The following is a 20399-nucleotide window of genomic DNA, read 5'->3' as shown; positions in this document are numbered from 1 at the left end:
TTGTTCTCTATTGTGTAAATATTATTTATTTTAGACCCTCTACTATGAAACTCAATTTCACAAGGATGAAAAAGAAATAATAATAATAATAAATATAAGGAGAATGATGGAAGAAAGACAAATTTAAAAAATGTTCTTTCTTTTAAACGTGAGAACAAAATAGAGAAGTTATGCTCATAAATGGGTTGAAGAGAAAAGTTTTAATGAGGAGGATTCAAACATATGTAATGATTTAAACTAATTTAAAATTTTCATAATAACTCGTAAATAAATATACACATTAATATTGATTGTTAAGTCAATGAAATTGTAATATTCAAATTTGAATTCCATCAAATCAATTTTCATTTTTTGATGATACATACTATTGTTGCATCATGCCTTTTTGTACACGATACTCCTAAAGATGAACTTAATTAAAATTAAGATTATCACTTAATATACTCTACTTGGAAACTTAACCAAATCCTTACCATGCATCATTGTTTTCTTATTCATCAGAGTCTCCTTGTATGCCATAGACCCTTTCAATAGCAAATTCAAATTGTTTAATCGCTTTACCGTTTCTATTTTTTAAGATCCAATAAGTGTATAAGAGACAATATTATTTATTCCAAATATCAAAAAATATATGCTTTATATATTACATTCCGATAAGATACTAAAAACTTTGCATCTTCTTCCGTATTCCATTCTCTTTAGCTTTTATAGAAATACCCATATGTGGTCCAATACCACTTGTTATCCATAAAGAAGCTATGCTTTCAAACACTTCACAAATTTTATCTTTAATGACTTAATAAATATATAAAAGAAACTATATTTGTTGCAAATAGCAAAGTATAAATACTTAATGCTGTTAGAAAAGTTATAGGAGACGTAATTTACCACTTCGATTTGATTGATAGTCTCGTTGAAACTATTGAAACATGCAAGAATTTTTTTGGATTTTTTTGATCCTATATTTGAAATAGTATATGATATTTGTAGAGAAGGATAGTAAAATAATTTACATATTAACACTCTCACATTATGAATATTTTGATAAAGGTATCAAAAATGTCGTTAGTATTTTCATCTTTTGACTAGAATTGCCCATACTCAAGTACCCATATGAACTATATGTCTAAACTATTGCTCTCCAAGTCTTGAAGGAGTGACTAGTAATTTACTCACTATTATTATTTTTTTTATTTTTAAGATTGAACTAAATACCCCTCCTCATTATTAATTTCAAATTTCATGGAATATCCTTTTTATAATTTTGATTTTTTTTATTTTCATTTATCTCCCCTTTAATTCAAAATATTTCATTTTTGGAACTTTCTTTTAATAAAATAACATTAAAATAAGTATTAATACCCGAAAGTTGAGGAATGGTAAAGGCGGAGGGAGCTTGATAAAACCTTCCTAATTCAAACATCATCGTCGTCGATAAAGAAACCGTTACTAGAGCAAACCGCCCACAGTTCACCTGAAGAAGAAAAGGAAGAGGAGGAAGAAGGAGAAGAAGAGGGAAAGGTGGTCGAAAGGGCGAGAGTCGGAATGGAAACGGAAGATTGGGATTTGAGTGCGGAGGAACTTGATTCACTCGAACGAGACGCTTTCAGACAGATTGCTCTCCGCAATTCTTCTTCTTCCACCGCTTCCGTTTCCAATAACTCCATTCACTCCTCTAACCCCAACCCCAACCCCAACCCCATCATTCCTTCTCTTCCCCGCAAGGTTAGCCTTTTCCCTTCTTGTCCTTTTCGTAAAAAATAATTCTCATTTCCTAGGGTTTTCCCAGATTTTCTTGTAACTTTTCTCAAAGGGTGTATTTGGTTTCTAGCGGAAATTCGTCTCTTCTAGTGACACAAAAAGAACGCGGAGAAAGCTGATTTTTTTTTTTTTTTTTTTTCATGCATTCCCTCTCTCATGGAAATGCTTTTTTTGTTTTTGAGAAGTGAATTATTCTCACTCATGGAAACGCTGTTCCATAATCCTTTTAAATTATCATAAGGATACCTGTAGCGTTATGGATATCAAGGTTCTTTCAGCATGCTTATTGCCTAATCTCTCTTCTGTAATCAGGTAGATGATTTGCCCCCTGGGTCCAGAATACCACCCCCATCTACAGTAGTCAGTGAGTTTCTTCCTATTGTTCTTATATGCATTTTTGTTTTGTCTGAATTCTGATTGTTTCACATTTTGTACTTCTTCTTCTTTTATTATCCCTTCTGGAGCTAGTTCATAATTTTAGTATAAGGAACAGCTGGATGTCCAAGGTTCCTTCTCTACACTCACATATCAAGCTTACCTACTGCTGCTGCTGCTTTTATTTTCATTATTATACTCTTTCGAAGTACTATTTGGCTTTCTATTTCCTCTTATTTATATATATCGTGGCTTTGTGTCCAAGGAGGTAACTGCTCAAAGGAACTCCACAAGCTCTCTGTCAAGTTTTTTCTTCATGCTAGTGGAAATATTGCTGCAAAATTTTCATACGACCCGGTACATTTGTTAATCTTGCTTGCATTGTGTTATTTTATGGCTATTCTCTTGCTTATACATGTACTTCTTCTTGCATCAGGTAGTTGTGGGTGCGTTCCGAAAGATATCCAAAGCCAGTTGGAATGCAAAAGAAAGGTTTTTCTTTTTATCATTCGTAAATGTTCTATTTCAATGTAATGTTGTTTCTCATAAAAAAATAAGAAAAATGTTCTATTTCAATGGATTTCTAAGTTCTGGTTTGTTGTATTTGCACTGTCTCTGACAAGTGCAATCTTTGATGATGATTGCTGAACCTGCAGATTATGGATGTTCCCTTTGTCTTCTTTGTCGTCAGCTGAAAAGGTTCTCCATGAAATAACCGGTATCAATGTTGAGGTGATTACCTGTTCATTTCCCTTACAATTTTACTACTTGTTACAATACTGTAAAGATGGGCTACTATTGTTTATTTTAAACTACTTTGATATTTTAGAGATTGTGCTTTCTCTGTTAGTTATTTTCATCCTATGATGTTTGGTTGTCCTTATATTTCCAGATAGAGAACATAGATCCCTTGGTGCGGCGAGCGATTGATGCTGCTACAGCTGTTCCAGATCTTCGAGGTAAATGTTAAATGCTTATTTTTGATATTAAATTCTACAATTAGATGTGTTAAAAAAAGAAGAAGAGAACTTTCATCAATAAATCCAGCATCAATAAGTCTGGTGAACATTTTACAAAAAGGGAAAGGTTTATTAGAGCTCTGGCATAGGTGAGTCCATAAAATGGAGAATTTGGGATTAAGGGGTCATCCAAAGTACACGCACACACACACAGGTTTACAGTATACAGGTAAACACCTAAGTAGACATAAACCAGTAGAGAAATTTAACGTACATCCTGTTTAGTGAAGTGAGTATATCTCTTTTTCTTTTCACCAGATCGATATGATAGGATCCCAAGTTACATCGAAACAAAGCTTCTGCCATTCCAGCGTGATGGTATTAGGTATGTAGTAAATTATTTTGAGTGATGTGGAGATTTTCCGTTACTAGATAACTTTAAGTTGACCTATATTGATAATTTGTTTCCCTAAAATACCAATTTGCTGCTTGGTTTCTGACCAACCATGAGACTTGTCTATTTCTATCATGGAATTTTATTTTTTGTTCTTCTTTAGGTTTGTATTGCAGCATGGAGGTCGTGTCCTTCTAGCAGATGAGATGGGACTAGGAAAGACCCTACAGGTAATGGATCCTTTATTTGAAGTTGTTCTACATCTTTAATACCTCATTTCTGAAGCTATCAATCTGTCTTCTTGAGTATCCTATTTGTTTTGTTCTCTTTATAATAACTTCATATAAGTTGAGTGGCTATCAAATGCACAGGAATTATTTGAAATGCATGATAATTTTTTGGGGTCTTGCTAGTCAACACGAAACATTTAATCATCCTTATTTTGCATGTATACACTTGAAATTGGATTAAAATACTGAATTGGAGTAAAGTGGGATACATCTAGTGTGCACACAGAATCGTGTTTAAGGGGTTTTATGGCACAAGTAATCGGTATTATCTATGGTTGAACTTTGGCTAGTTGTTTTTTTGTTTTGGTGTTATCTCAAGTGACTGTCACTTAAGTGGTGGATGGATTTTTGTTTGTCTATGGGGTGTTCTTGTGTTTTTGATAGGCAAACATCTTTTGTGTTACTTGTTAGTGTTTTGATTTTATGAGTTCCTTTAGGGTGTAGTATTTTGGCACCATGGAAACTCACTATGGTCCATGATGCATTGTAAGCAAAAAATAGTGTTTACTCAGCTGGTGGTTGGACCAAGAAAGTGTTATTCAGGCTGTGAGCGAAAAATAGTGTCTACCCAGCTGGTAGTTGGACCAAGAATGCATTATTCAGGCTGTGAGTGAAAAATAGTGTTTACCTGGCTGGTAGTCAGACCAAGAATGCATTATTCAGGCTGGAGTTCTCCAATTCCTAATGTATTCATAACATTTAAAAATAATAATTTTGCTTGTAGAAATTGTAACAAAGACTTTTGAAGGTCATTTCTCATTGTTGAAGTGAAGACTCTACAAATCAGACCTAGGTGAAGTGTTTTAACTCTTGATTAGGAAACTGCTGCCACTGTCACATCCACCACCATCATTGTTACCAATGCTGCCTCTTGCCCCCTTCACTGGAATGTCCCACCACTACTGCTGTTGCCATAGCCACCAGCACCATCCTATCCTCTCTGCAAAACCATCTTTTGTTACCAAAGCCAGCAGTATTGTTGTAGCCCCTCCACCACCATTATTTCGGATCATTTTCACTTCTGCAGCCATAGGTACTAACACCATTAGGGAAACTGTTTCCTCTTCCACTGCCAGAATCATGACAGTTGTTCAGACTACCACTCTTGATACAATGGCTTGTCACTGTTGCTCTCTTATATTTCCACCATCACCATCATCATTTTCAAAAGAAATCTCCCTCTATAACTGCTGTAGAACTATATTATTCATGGTTTTCCTCTTAAATGATTGGAATATATGATTTCCTCTCGGAAATCATATAAGGGCAGGTGATGTTTTTTGCTTCTTTCCCTTTCCCTCTGGGTTGAGCCTTTAGGCTTTTACTGTAGACTTTGAGGGCGCTGTTTTTGGTGTCTTTTCTTTTTTTATATATACTACTTCTCTTTACCTATATATATATATATGATTCCTCTTGGGATGCCATTTTTTATTACATAGTGACCGCAATGGTATCTGTTTTAATAATAAAATCCTTATGGTTTTAGAAATCCTGGTCAATAAAAAAAAAGAAGGATGGGATAACTACGGTATCTAGGGAATCATCCTCTCTTTTACTCCTAATAATGAAATGTATTTATATCTTAGCCCTAAAATAACATTTGGCTCATTCTTATTAGCTGCTTAAACTAAACTGTGGTTTAAAAACCCTAATTCACAATCTCTGAAATCAGAATTCTTGGTTTGAAAAATGCAAGGAACTTCGCCAAATGGATTTCAACATCTCTGAAATTAGAATTCTGATGTGGAACTGATTTCTCCTGAAGGCTTGAACTCCTAAATCGGTTTGAGGTCTCCACAAGTTGGAATCAATGTGACACACTGGTTGCCCTCCACATGCTGTCTCCGTATCAGTTTCAAATCGGAAAACTGATTTCACATGCTACCTTGCTTGAAATTCCATCCTTGAAATCTGTTTTATTATGCTGAAACCGATTTGCTCTGGTCCAAACTGATTTCACATGCCTTGGCTGATTTTCCTGCATTTTCTCTTCTTCAGTAAAAGTAGCTTCTACCTAGGTCTCCTCTCAAGCGTACTCGTTCCTCCTTTCCCTCTCACAAGTTAGGATTGTGCCAAACCTTTCACATTTTCTCCATTTTCTGCCTTTTTACTCAAAAATAATGCATTGGTCCTCCCCTAGGACAAATCTAAGCCTTGGGCAGTGATTTGTTTCATTTCTTGTGTCAAAACACATTCATTAACATCTTTGTTAGTCCAGATTTGGGCACAAATCACACAGTTTGTTATCTGCTTATAGTATGAAACCTGTAGTGTGTCCCAAATATTCAGAATGGATCATCTTAGGAAGCCTCTTTGATATCCAGCCTCAATGGAAGATCAACAAAGCAAGTTTCTTTTAAATAAAGGCCATTTCTATCATTTTATCAAATTAGAGTTCACTAGTTTTGATCCCTGATTTTGTATATCTCATAAATGAAAGCATCATTGATCCTTCTTGTATGCTACAAATGCTGGTGGCTTGTCAAGCACACAAAATCTTTAGATGGAATTTTTCTTTTTATGGATGTTCATTCAAACTTCTTCTTGTCCTCTTTCCTAAGTTTCACCTTGGCATCTTTAAGCATTCACTTCTATTTAAATAATTTCCATTTGTTATTGTGCATTTGCTACCATTTTCTCCAATACCTAGTTGAATGAAATAGAACCTTCTACCTGTCTATATTGTTTTCTTTGGAATCCCATAAAATTATGCTCATATTGCTGCACCACTGTTTTGCTTTCCATTAATGGATCTAATTGCTAAATAAAAAGGTTTATTTTAGCTTTCTGACTTTCATGCTGTCTGTTCATGTATTTTAATATTGAATTTTCCTTTAAACAGAAATCTTGGTGCACAATACTGTGGTTTTACCCAGCGAAATCTTAGTGCCTAGCACAAGATGTTCCATGTTCAGAAAAACAAAAAAAAATTGACATTTGACCTAGGAAAATTTGTCCAGGGTGCAATTGGATTTCTGATCTTGCAAATTCATGTCTCCAGATAAATAATGGAGCAAATATTATTCTAAAGTTTAGAGATGGTACATAGTTCATTTTATTTTATTTTATTTTATTTAAAAACATCCATGTTGAATTCCTCCTGTCTTTTTTTTTTTTGTTTTTCCCTCTTTTCCTCAGAAACAACCATTTCATTGCATTGAAATAGTAAATACAAAGAAGGATGGGAAATCATTCTAACAACTACAAAATCCTCTATACAAAGACATTCATTGAATTCCTCTGGTTGTTTGCAGGCCATTGCTGTAACAACTTGTGTTCGTGACTCATGGCCTGTTCTTGTTCTTACCCCTTCTTCTTTACGTTTGCATTGGGCTTCTGTAAGTGTTAGATTGGCTTAATTTCTCTATTTCTCTGTATTAACTTGAAAATTATGCCCAAAATGTTGTTTCTCTTTTGCTTCCTTACAGATGATCCAACAATGGTTGAATATCCCATCATCAGATATCCTTGTATGTTATTTCTGGCTCCTTTTGAAGTTCTGCTGGTTATTTTCTCTTTCTTTTTAGCTGCAGCTCGAAACTTGGTGATTTCTTTCATTGTTTGTGTGGGTTTGCTGCCTAGAAAATCGTATATTATTATTATGCTGGTTATGGATGTTTTCCAACTTTAGACATTTTCTGAGTACAATTTTGTTTATCTGTTGGTAGGGATTTATATGGAGATTGATTTGTTAGTGAATGGTTCATTTCTTAAATTCCAAAATGTTCGTGTCTTTCTTAATGCTGCTGCCTGTTAGTGAGCTTTTTATAATGTTAGAACCATCAATTAACCTTGATGTTTGTTTTGATATGATGTTTTCCTTTAATGTTCAGTATAAAAAACAACACGAGTTCTAGGCACTATATTATTCATATATCTTGTCTGTCATGAGGCTGATTGTGGTGCTAGTGATTCTCACGTAAAAGTCTGGTTTTTGTTGTACTTGAGAATGTAAATTGATTGGTGCATGTTTAGTGTTCATAACTTTTTATTTGTTTGTCCCTTAAATACTGCCTCTGTTATATGAGCTCTTTCAGAATCACTATGAGTGTATTTGACGGTGTTTTTCTTAAAGAGCGGATGTGGTTTGCTTAAAGGAAGAACTTTTCAAGTTAAAGAATAGAATGCCCTTTTGATAAATGTTTTGTCCCTTTGTAATCTTTTGGTTTGGGTTAGCATGTGCTTAAGTGAAGGGTCATTGTCCTTGTTTGATGTTTCGGTTCTGGTTTGTTGTTTCTTTTCCCTTGTCCTTTTGATTGTATTTGATTGCTTCTTGTATACTTTGCGTGCACTTTGTGTGCCGTTTCCAAACTCTTCTAATATATATGCTTTGTTTACATATTAAAAAAAGAAAAAGAAAAAAGAAAGAGCCAAATGGACTCTGATTTGTATCTGATTCCCAAACCTAGCTCCATGGAAACACACATCTCTAACACCTCAATGCTATTTCAATATTTCAGTTTGATCCAATGCATATTTCTAATTCATTTTCCTGTAGCAATGCTGAATAATTGTATGAATTAGGAATTCTTAATCTATTTTAAACACTTTCTCTGCTAAAGCTCCTGGTGTTGGGTGTCTCTGTAATTTTAAGATTGCTGAGATACAAGCTCTACTCATAGGCACTGCAAGACATGGTGTGGGACAGAGTTTTGTAGGTTATCATGCCTCTTGTAAAATTTGTTATTGTCTTAAGATTGTTTAGTTAACAGTTTGGTAACACTTCCACTTTGATCTGAATCACCCCAATCCCCAAACATAGAAAAAAAGATAGTTTTGGTCTTGAGAGAAACAAATGTAGTCTTGAAATGCAAACTTGATAGAAACTTTGCAAAAAAAATAAAAAAAATTCCAAAATGAACATATAGTCAAGAATTGTCATGAGGATTAGTTTTGGGAATGACATTTATATATTTGTTGGAGCATGCATGAGGACTGAAATTATTGTTATTATTATTATTGTTATTGTAATTTTTGTTTTGGTTCTGACAACTAAAAGAGAATTGTCAACAGGTGGTTTTATCTCAGTGGAGTGGATCTAACAGGGGTGGATTCAGAATTGTACCCTCAAACACGAAGGGCACTATTCATCTGGATGGTGTGTTCAACATTATCTCCTACGATGTTGTCCTTAAGTTACAGAAAATACTAGCAGAATCAGAGTTTAAGGTAAGTGCAGCTAACAGTAAGGGCTTGTAATTTTGTATTATTTTAGTTCTGAATCAATGTTGAAGGTTGGGTTTTTATTGTGAGAAATATAGAAACTAGAATGAGAAGATGATGACAGTCCAGTTATCTGCCTATTTAATCAATTCTAATGGCACTTGGTTCTGTGTCTTCTATCTCCTTATGCTTCTAGAAATGGTTATATTTTTAACAGGTTGTGATTGCAGATGAGTCACACTTCTTGAAGAATGCTCAAGCAAAGAGAACAAGTGCTTCCCTTCCAGTTTTACAGGTTCTAGTCTCTCTTGATAAATGATGACTTTATGCTTTCATTTGTGAGGTATTCAGATACTGTTTGCATAAATGAAATTAAAAATTCTGCAGTTAGCTGAAGTTTTTTGCTCTTCTTAAGCATCAATGTTTTATCAGCACACTATGCGTCATAGCCTATAAGGAAGATGGTGTATTTAAAAGGATACACAATTTTATTTATTCTTGTCTGATGTGTATCGACAACTAGTTGTGACTTATCCCATGTGTTCTAATACAACATGCTGGAGTTTTTGCTGATTAACCTATATAATGTATCACCTCATAGCCAATGATCATATGCCATAATTGTAATGATTCTCCACTGATACAATGCCAAATGTCTTTTGTTGCCACCTGTGTACATTGGTTAAGTGTCTGATGTGCTTTTTGTGTTGGGATAAAGTGATACTTTGTACAGTATGTCTACCCTTTGGGTGGATGCTTAGCACAGCATTGCTAATTGCCTGTAGTACATGCTGAGGGAGTTCGTTTCGCTTACCTTTAAGTGGGATGATATTTTCTCTTGATGCTTGAGGCAGAAGGACCACTTCCTTAAAGTTTAGGGGTGGGACCTTTAATCCTTACGATTGTCAAAGCAAAAGTGCTTCCTTTGCTTTTTTTGATGAGGAGAGTCCATCCCAATTGGTGGAGGTCCTGTATGTCCAAGTTGAGGGTTATGCTCAAACTTCCAACTTGGCCTTGGTACAATTTGGTGGTGGGCTTAGCCTTATCACCATTGAGTAGTTTGAATGGTTCAAAGATCTTAGTTCGGTGGATATGTTTGGACTCTCAATAATGCATATGGCTAACTTAAATTGAACTTGTTTCAGTTGCATTGAAAGAAAACCGATGAGTTGTGCATGATGTGTGTCAACAGGTGCCCTGATCCCAATGCTACTTAATTCATCATGCCTTAGAGACTTTCTATTGGTCATGTCTTTTCTTGTTGGTTAAGCTAACTCCTAGTGGTTCTATATAAAGTGCTTGGAAGGCTCATTGTGAAGGGAGAAGAAATTTCATCTATTGGAGATTTTTAGCTTATCTTGATATTCCTTATGCAGTTTTGAGATCTTCCCTAAGAGCTCCAATCCCTTTGCAACTGCTATCAACTTTCTCCACCCTCCCTTTGCTTTCACTTTGTTATACTCTTCATTTAAACATTGTCAACTCACGATTTGCATGATTGAGCTTTTCTCCTAATAATACTTTATGTAACCAGAGGTCTAATGTCTCCTAGAGTAACTTTCTTCTTCTCAAGGAAGAAAGGGAGGTGGAAATGTCATGCTTTGCCATGTAATTTTTCATTAGAAACTTCTCTTTCAACATCCAAAGAGTACATGTTGTCTACTTTTATTAGGGTTAATTAACTGATCTCCAAGAATTTGCAAACTAAACACTGCATAATCTCCTAGTGAATTGCATTGTTAGCTTTAATGGATTTTCCTTTCATATGTTGGGTTGCTTCAAATAGAGACCAAAGTTCCACTTTAAAAGCTTAGTGACAACCCTTATGCAAACAAAATTGACACCCCTTGCATCCCAACATGCATCAACTGAACTTTATGTTTTCTTCTATTTGTTTTGGATGGGCAAATAGAAATATATTAAACAAGAGTGTAATGGAAAACATGGGTGCCATCTATGTCCCTTGGGAGTACATAGAGAGCACCACAAGAAGGAATAGAAAATGCGAAGGTACATTCTAGTCCAAGCTTAAACAAGAATACAGTCTTGTTTCCTCTTTTATTTTGGCTTTTCTCATAACATTGAGCTACCCTTGATTTTTCAAAGCACTTGTCAAGTTGTTCTCCAACTGTAACATCTATGCATAACAAATGACTCCAATAGGCAGGTTATGAAATTAATAGATGAAAAACAGGATGGGTATTGGCACTAATTTATGATCATGTTTTTGTAAATAGCCATAGTGATACTTTTTACACTGGTAAAAAGCACACAAAATGGTCTACATATGCTGCACATTCCAATTCATTTTCTTTTTATGCTGTTTTGATAGACAACTATGCAGTTTGATTTTCAATCAAGAGAGTGCAGCATCTCTATCCCCCCCCTCTCTCTCATATGCGCACATGTAATGCATTTTCTATTATCATGAAACTCATATTGTGTATGTTTTAGAAAGCTCAATACACAATTTTGCTCAGTGGAACTCCTGCTTTATCACGGCCGATTGAGCTATTCAAGCAGGTATTATGAATATTAGTTAAGCATTTATTTCTGGCCTGTCCTTCAGATGTTTGGAATCCTATTATTAAGTCTCTGTGATTCTGTTCATACTTATCATTTAACAGCTTGAAGCCTTGTATCCGGATGTATATAGGAATGTTCACGAATATGGTAATCGATATTGCAAGGGTGTAAGTCAAAATTCACATCCTGTAAATAACTATGTTAGTATATTATCTTATCCTGTACCTTTTATACATCGTTCTGTTTTCTATAATACTCCAGGGTGTATTTGGAATGTATCAAGGTGCAAGTAACCATGAAGAATTGCACAACCTGATGAAAGCAACTGTGTTGATCCGCAGGCTTAAAAAAGATGTACTGTCTGAGCTTCCTGTGAAACGCAGGCAACAGGTAGCATTATGTCAGTTTGTCTGCATCTCCCTGTATACGTGTATGTTGTGTAGCACAGCCTTTGCTTAAATTTGTAGCTTTTGTTACTGATTCTCAGGTCTTCCTAGATTTGGATGAAAAGGACATGAAACAAATCAACGCTTTATTTCGTGAGGTAAACCAACTCTTTGTTATTATTATTACCAGCACTATTAATAATATTATTATTGCTGCTATTGTTGTTACTAGTACTACTGTTGTTATTTTTACTACTATTATTACTAGATTACTGCTACTACTATTGATATTACTATTATCATTATTGTTCTTCTTGTTTGTCTACCTCTTTTTCCTATTCTTATTATTGTTACTGTTGTTGTTGTTGTTATTATTATTATTGATAATAATTATAATCTGAACTTCAATGAGAAAGGTGATTAAACTTTGGGAAAGTTGAGAACAGGTGATGTGTAATGCCTTTTGAGTGCTTTGGATTTGTAGGCTTGTAGCTAGTTTTTGCAAATTTGGATTTTTCCTGGGATTGCTTTATGAGAGAGTATATAAAATTACAGTAACATCCTGAAGCATTGTGGGTCAAACAAAAGTGGAACTTGTTGCTAGTGGTTAATGGAATTTTTTCTCCAAATAAATTTAGCTTAATATTCAACTATGGAATAGTGATTTTTTATATTCTCTTAGATAAATTTGTGGTGTAACTAGTGTGCTTGTATATGAAGAGTGGATCTGCTTGTGAAATTTGTTCCATACTGATCTTTTACATGCCACATGATAGATTTTATGTGGATGCTAAGAATGAATATCACTTTTCATCACCAGATAATTATCGATTTAGTTTATTCCAACCTATTTAGCCTATATCTCTTATAAAGGTTCTATTTTTCTTGCTTTTACCTCATGTCTGGTACAACTGCATGCAGATGCCCTTTACTATCATCTTGGTCATTTTTTTTTTATGAGTAAAGCGACAGTGCATTACAAACAAAAAGCGCCAAAACAGTGCTCTGAAGTACACAGGGGGCATACAACAAATGCTTAAAAGCACGATACTATCATCTTGGTTGTTGTATTATCTTCTTTTTATTCTCACTTTGTATTGGTAGAATTTGATTAGTATTTGCACCATAGGCTGAAGATTTCTTGAGATTGTAATTTGTTTTCTTGAAAAAGAAAAATTTAGTAATATTATCATCTGGATTTGTAGTTGGAGGTGGTAAAAAGCAAAATCAAGGCCAGCAAATCCAAAGAGGAGGCTGAATCACTAAAATTTTCTGAGAAAAATCTTATTAATAAGGTATATACATAACCTTCATCCATAACTTTTCATATGTGTGTGTGATTATTTATATATTTATATTCTATATGATGTGTGCTTGCTGGAGATGTTGTTTATATCTTGTGACATCTCATAGAATTTTTTAGGAAAAAGAAAAAGACCTGTTTGCTGCACCTCAAATGCTATAAGGCTGCATTTGGTTGTTCACTGTAGGACTCTATTTAAAATTCTGTTCCAAGGGCATTTATTTATTTATTTATTTTAATATGATGCTGGAGATAAAGGGGCTAGTTGAATTCAATTGAAGTCTACTCCCATGTTTTTTACAATTCTGTAATCACTCTCAAATTAAAATGCCTACCAACTACTCCTGATGACGGTAGTAGTTGTTGAAAAGAACCATTTAAGATAGTTATGGTCCATTTATCATACTTGCAGAAACATCTGTTTTGGTGCACTCTATGATTAAGCTTGTCTGCATCACTCAACAATATTACTGTGGTAGGTGGTTAAGAAAAAGTATTTACTAAATCATTGGTTCCAGAACTTAAACATTATAGTGTTGTATAATTGAGGGGGCGCAAGGAGGAACTATTAGTCCAAATTGTCCACAATACGTTACCTGCCTACCATGTGTGTCTAAACCATATCTAATTTCCTTGGTTGAAAGATGATGTTACTGAAGTGGGCAATATATTTCATTCCCTGTTAAGCAGCTTTGTTTCCACATTTAGAAGTTCTGCATTTGGATTGCCTGAGTTTATCATGAGCATCAGAAGAGAAACTAGTCAAGAGCCATGTGAAATATTTAATACACAGGTAGAGTTAAGTTGTATTCAAGTTGACTTGCATAACTCACTAAGTTAAGCATTAATCTGGCATCTCTATGATCCACTTAACCTATTTAAAATTACAAAAATTACAATCTAACTTGTTTTTTCAAATGATTATAAAAAATAAAACAAAATAATATAAATTATTGATAAAAGTTCTCATTTTTTTTACACTTTAAAAATAGACGAGCTGTAATCCTTTCTTAACATGACACCACAATTAAACAGGACAAAAACATGGTGAAATCCCAATCCAAACATGACCTTTTTTTTGGGATAGATAAAAGTGATTGTATTAAAAGCAACCCAAAGTATACATGATGAAACACAACCTATTTAATACATAGGTTAGGTGGGTCCAAGTCAACCCAATTTGTTAATTTAATGTCATCTTTGAGTTGTGATTGCAGGCTATGTTGAGAGTTACAACTCTAGTAAATATAGAAAATCCAATTTATTATTCCAACATATAGCTTATTGTTAAACATTTTGGTTTACCTGTTAAATTATTTAGTTATAATTTGTAGGTGTTTCCTAGAGAAAACCCAAATTTATTTGTTCAATACTTTTGTTATAAATTGGGCTTTTTATTCATTTTGGCTTATTGTTGTCATATATATATATTCCATTTATTTTTTAATTCATTTTATTTTAGTAGTTGGTTCTTATATATTTGGATTTGTAGCGTATTTGAGAACATTCATGACTTCTCTTATATATTCATAGATTCACCATGTTCATTCGGTTTGCTCAGAACATTGTGCCATTACTCCTTTTTAGTTTTTTCATTATGTAATGGATCTAAACTTTGAAAATCCTGTCCTGCCCCTTCTTCTCTTCCCTTTCTCTCCTTCTCCTTGTTGGACTACAGATATATACTGACTCTGCACAAGCCAAGATTCCAGCAGTCCTAGATTACCTGGGAACTGTTGTTGAGGTATTCCCTTTTTCCTGTGCTGCTTCTTCTTTGTTCTGTGTGTGTGTGTGTGTGTGTGTTTCTCTCTCCTTTTTATGCTAGAACATCATGTGAATCTAGGGAAAAACTACTAACTAATCCATGTGAAAACATCCAAATGATGTATTCTGGATCTGATTCTGGTTGAACAAACTAGGATGTCATTAGTTTCCATGATTCTGCAAGATACGTGTTTGCACAGTGTGTGTTAAAAGGAAAGGTAATTATTATTTACTGGCATGTATGTTTGGTGCATGTAACAAGTAATTGTAACATGATACACATCAATGTGCTGATGTGGGAGGATGTTGGTGCAAGTTTTTTCACTTGTATTGTAAGAATTACTTGCCTGTAAGCCTCACTCATAGTATTTAACTGGTTCTACCAATACTTTTAAAGAGTTTTGGAGTGACCTTGGGTTCAAGGGGTTTGCTGGTAGCATTCTTGCCTTTTGGGATAAGAAATCTTTCGAATGCTTGGGGATAGAGGTGAGGGCATTTTTTATCTCATGCTATTCAAAAAACTGTGAGGATGGTTATGTGTGAGTTTCTCAGGGGTCTATGGCCTGGTTTTTTTGTTAGGTCTACAGGTTGTGGGAGGGTGTTTGTGCGTGGGGGTGGGGGTGCATCAGAGGGTTATGGAATGAGCTTTGGGGTATCAATAGGGGTTTAAATGTGGCAATGTTCCCTGCAGAGAACAGCAGCTGGCTGGCCCCAGCTATAAGAGGTTTCTTAGAATTTGTGGGAGGGTGTTTGTGCGTGGGGGTGGGGGTGCATCAGAGGGTTATGGAATGAGCTTTGGGGCATCAATAGGGGTTTAAATGTGGCAATGTTCCCTGCAGAGAACAGCAGCTGGCTGGCCCCAGCTATAAGAGGTTTCTTAGAATTTATGAAACAGCTTGAGCTTTTGGAGATTGTATTTTCTGGAGAAGCTCTTACCTCATGTGGGGGTCAGAATGGGCTTTCCATGTCTCGGTTGGATCACTTTCTCAGTCCAGGGGATTGGGAGGATCACTTCCTTAAACATGGTTCTGTCTATTCTGCCCAAAAGTCAATGTTGGATCACTTCTTCCATCCTTCTTGACCATGGCAGAGTAAGAAGGGTCAAATGCCCCTTTAGATTTGAAAATATGTAGCTCAAAATGAAGGGTGAAAAATATTACTTAGATATTGTGGATTGATTTAGAGAGGGTATAGATGGGCAAGTCTCCCAAATTTATAATTTAACAAAATTTTCAATTTAGTCTTAATTAATTTGAAATGATCCCAATTATAGTGCACAAAAAAATTCAATCACATGAGCGAGAAATTGAACACTAGATATGTGGAAAACTCCCAAGGGAAAAAAAACTCTCAGCTGTGAGATTGCTAGAGCTTCACTGAAGATTAACAATGGGTTATAGAGATTTACCAAACAATGATACTCCCAATCTAGTCCTACGAACCTTTACATCTTCACAGTTTGAAACTCCACATGCCTCGAACAACTTAATGATATTACGAACCTTCATTCCATCTTTATGACATAAAACTTCAGACACCTCCAAAACATACACAAAAGGCCTCCTTAAAGTTTTTTCAAAGGCCATGAGATCCCACTGGGATCATAAGGAACTCACAAAAAAGTAGTTGATTTGAGAGAAAAGAAGTTTGGATTTTCAAGAACACAAAAATACAGATGATATTCAAATTCTTTGTAAAACAAGGATAAGAGCCATATGATTTTCAAGTTGCACAAAGCTTCTGAAAATCTTTTTAAGAACAAAGGGATTAATTATGTATTTATTGAGCAATACCTTAGAAGAGTCGGATATGGCAAGATTTGAACATTCCAATGCCTTGGAAGAGTCAGCTATGGGTAGATCTTAACATTCCTATATATTGAAACTTAATGCCTTGGAAGATTTTAATTTCAATCCTTAATATATCTACTTCATCCACGAGCCTAGCTCAATCAATGAAACAACTTCAAATTTGTCTTTCAAAAACGGAAAATCTTGATTGAACCACAGCTAGTGCTCAATTGATCAAATCTCTCTCTCTCTCTCTCTCGCTCTCGCTCTCTCTCTCTCTTAATTACTTACAAAGCCTTTACAAAAATGCTCAAGTTTAACACCAACAAAAAGCATGTTTTTAGACTTTTAAGGACATGTTCTTTTTTCACATCTTTTTTCATGCCTTTTGAAATGCTCTGTGAATTTCCTGTGTACGCAGATTGCACTCCATCTTTTGTTAGACATCTTTCGATCTACTTTCTTATGTTTCTCAAATTGACATATATGGTATTAAATCCTTTGTTAAATTTTGTTAACTACTGCTTATAGGACACTACAGAGTTTCTTTATTTTATTCCTGTGGATTACTGATGGTGGTGGACTGACCATTTTTCGTTAGCAATATGATGCCTGGGCATATGCTGGAAGCTTTAGATTGAATTCCATCTTGGGGCATCTAAGACGTTGTCATGCTCATAAGAAGGATGATATAAATTCTATCAGTTATTAGGTTGGTTACCTCCAAAGATGAAAATGCTGATATTGATGGAAATATTGGTAGTCAATTTTACTGAAATTGACCTCAAAACATGGAAATTTTAGATGAAACTTTGAGCAATGATAAAACATTCAATAATGTACATATTAAATTATAAGACATGTACAAATTATCTCATGTCAAGTGAAAAGGGTCAATCAGGGGCTAAGATCCCTGATCCATGAACATTCCCTAACAAGTAACAGCTAATTTATTTCTAGCCAACATTTTATGTTTTTAGTGTGCTTGCGTTGCTATCATAAGTTAATAACACACTGAAATTTATAATGTCGTTCATAATTTATTTTCTAAATTTTGCTTATAGATTTTAGTTTCTACATTGTGCTTCTCTGTATTTCAGCACAGTCTTATGCTAATTCTTGCAGGCAGGCTGCAAGTTTCTAATATTTGCACACCATCAGCCGATGATTGATTCAATCTTCCAGTTTCTTGTGGTAAGACCACTTAGTTTTCAGTAGCTTTCCTCAAGGTTGTTCCATTCTTATCAGCACTATTAAATTCCCAGAAGAAAAAGGTTGGTTGCATTCGAATTGATGGCAGTACTCCTTCATCATCAAGGCAGGCTTTTGTTACAGATTTTCAGGAAAAAGATACTATTAAGGCAGCAGTGGTATGGGAGTTACAACATTAATTTCTATACATTGTTTTTCATTTTTTTATTGATTGTTTTATATTAGTGTTAGTTGAAATTCTCACACTCTAATACAAGGATTATCACCTAAGTAAGATTTATCTTTTTAAATGTTATTCTGCAGCTATCTATCAAAGCTGGAGGTGTTGGGTTAACTTTGACAGCTGCAAGCACAGTTATTTTTGCAGAATTGTCTTGGACTCCAGGCGACTTAATTCAAGCAGAAGACCGCGTCCATAGGATTGGCCAGGTAATCTGGAGAAATGTTTATGGGCTTTGCAGTTCAAATCATTCTTCATGAATGCTTGAGTTAATTAATTGCATTAATTTATGAGGTTAGAACGTGTTGCTTGATATGTGTTTATTGAGCCTTGTATCAAGGCATATGATATGAACCTGATCTGATATCCTGAATGGAGAATGAACTTAAAGCTTTACCCCAGGATAAGAACCCCCAAGTCCATTAACAGTGAGTTTTGGTCAGCTTGGCTCATAAGATGAACCTGATCCTAATTCAGGCTCGCAAATGGGATGGTTTAAGTTGAATCTCAGGATGTAAAACCTCAAGTTCTAGCAGTGAGGTATGGATCAGCTTGGTTGATTTACTCCTGATATGCTACTCTTCTTTTCTCATGGGTAAGTTGGTTGACTAAATCACCATATTTCTGGCCTTGCACCATGGGGTTTGCCACAGGAAAAATGGTTTATACCAATAAATTACTTTCTTGTTGAGATCTGAATAGGTGTTGAGATGCTTCCTTCGGTTTGTGCTCAGTGATAATTGGATATTTTTAAAAAGTGGTCATTTTCTCCTGATTACAAATCCACTTTGGGGCTGTTACTATTTTCTGCTGTTGATAAAATTCAGGTGTTGATTAATGGCAAACAGGTAAATGATGGAGATTCACATACCCTGTAGACTGAAAAAGGATTTTTGTCTGTGTTGATAATCTGCTATAGCATTGATTTTAAATACTTTTTATCTATCTTACAATGAAATAGCTGCTGAAAGTTCTGATCCTGTTTCAAACTTTGGTTCATATTTTTAGGTGTCATCGGTTAATATACACTACCTGCTAGCAAATGACACAGTCGATGACATAATATGGTATGTTCATAATCCATATCCAATTTGCTATACTTGGATGATGCTATCATGGATTGTACAGTATTTTGTCAAGGAAAATTTAGTGTTTTGATGAATGACAATCTGTTATTTCCCTTTCCAGGGATGTTGTCCAGAGCAAGTTGGAAAATCTGGGACAGGTTTCTCTCTCTCTCTCTCTCTCTCTCTCTCTCTCCCTCTCTTCCTCCCAGCTTTTGTTTTTCTTTTGAATTTTCATTGTTTTATTTCCATTTTTCACGGTGGGGGTCATCCCCCAAATGACTTTGCCCCTGTTCTTCCCACCCCTCCCTTTTCTGCTTTTATTGTTCATATGAATTTCTTGAGCTGCTCTGAAGTTAGTTTTCATCAAGAAAAGATCATATTACAGCATTTTCATGGCTGCATGCATATTCACACATGAATTGATATAGCATTGCACCATGCCACCATTTATGTGCAACCCATTGATTTCATTTTCCTATAGATGATGTGCTGAAAGATTTTTATTTTTATTTTTTATGTTTTGGTAATGATTTATGTTTGGCGTTGGTCCAGGTACAGGTTGTGGTGCTTTTTTTTAAAAAAAAACTTTTTTTATTTTTATTTTTTAAACCTTTAGATGTTCAACTGAATAGTGTTCCATTGATAATTATTAGATGCTTGATGGCCACGAAAATACCTTGGAAGTTTCAGTCAGCCAGCCAAGAAGTAGCCCTTCAAAGCAGAGAACAATAGACTCTTTCATGAAGCGCTGTAACAATGTGGACAACCCAGAGCATCAGCCCAATCTCAAACACCCCAGAAACTGAACATACCCAACTAAAATGATAATGTTTTCTTTGTGCCCTAATGCACATATGTAAGTAAATATGCATGCACTGGCACATATCTATGTGCTTCAAATGGGCTACAAACAATCTGCCCCCTGCAGTAGTAGTGTGCATCTTTTTGGGTTATGGGCATCTTGGTGGAGCTCGGATTTGGCTTTAGTACTTTGTGTAAATTGGATTACTCCATCTATGAATCAGTGGGTAGCATTGTGAACATCAGGACTGTAATATATCTCTGTTTGGATCCAACTTTTCCATTTGAGATTTATACGTGACATGATAAATATGAAAATAATTTTGGTCACTTTCACAATTTTTTTCTTCTTTCTATATGTCAACTTGACCTGACTACTTTAGCCCTT

The 20399-nt window shown here is 34.9% G+C and overlaps 1 protein-coding gene across 3 annotated transcripts; it reads left to right on the top strand.

The window, feature by feature from the left end:
• The first annotated feature begins 1396 nt into the window (after positions 1-1396).
• Positions 1397-20347, top strand: LOC117914684 (SWI/SNF-related matrix-associated actin-dependent regulator of chromatin subfamily A-like protein 1). 3 transcript variants are annotated; one of them, XM_034830125.1, is made up of 24 exons: positions 1397-1725; positions 2074-2125; positions 2405-2493; positions 2573-2628; positions 2793-2868; positions 3029-3095; positions 3414-3480; positions 3653-3719; positions 7034-7117; positions 7208-7249; positions 8793-8948; positions 9160-9237; positions 11397-11465; positions 11570-11635; positions 11730-11858; positions 11956-12012; positions 13060-13149; positions 14836-14901; positions 17837-17905; positions 17977-18081; positions 18227-18352; positions 19152-19210; positions 19332-19368; positions 19864-20347. In XM_034830125.1, exons 1-24 carry the CDS (start codon positions 1546-1548, stop codon positions 20014-20016), a joined length of 2040 nt encoding a protein of 679 aa, XP_034686016.1. In that variant the 5' UTR covers positions 1397-1545; the 3' UTR covers positions 20017-20347. The 3 variants fall into 3 exon arrangements, with proteins under 3 accessions (XP_034686016.1, XP_034686015.1, XP_034686017.1); XM_034830124.1 differs by having other exon boundaries at positions 2402-2493; XM_034830126.1 differs by lacking the exons at positions 7034-7117; positions 7208-7249 and having other exon boundaries at positions 2402-2493.
• Positions 20348-20399: the final 52 nt, after the last annotated feature.

The sequence above is a fragment of the Vitis riparia genome, chromosome 5, assembly GCF_004353265.1.
Source record: "Vitis riparia cultivar Riparia Gloire de Montpellier isolate 1030 chromosome 5, EGFV_Vit.rip_1.0, whole genome shotgun sequence".
NCBI lineage: Eukaryota > Viridiplantae > Streptophyta > Magnoliopsida > Vitales > Vitaceae > Vitis > Vitis riparia.
The sequence above is the reverse complement of the archived record's forward strand: the minus strand, read 5'-3'. Positions and strand labels throughout refer to the sequence as shown.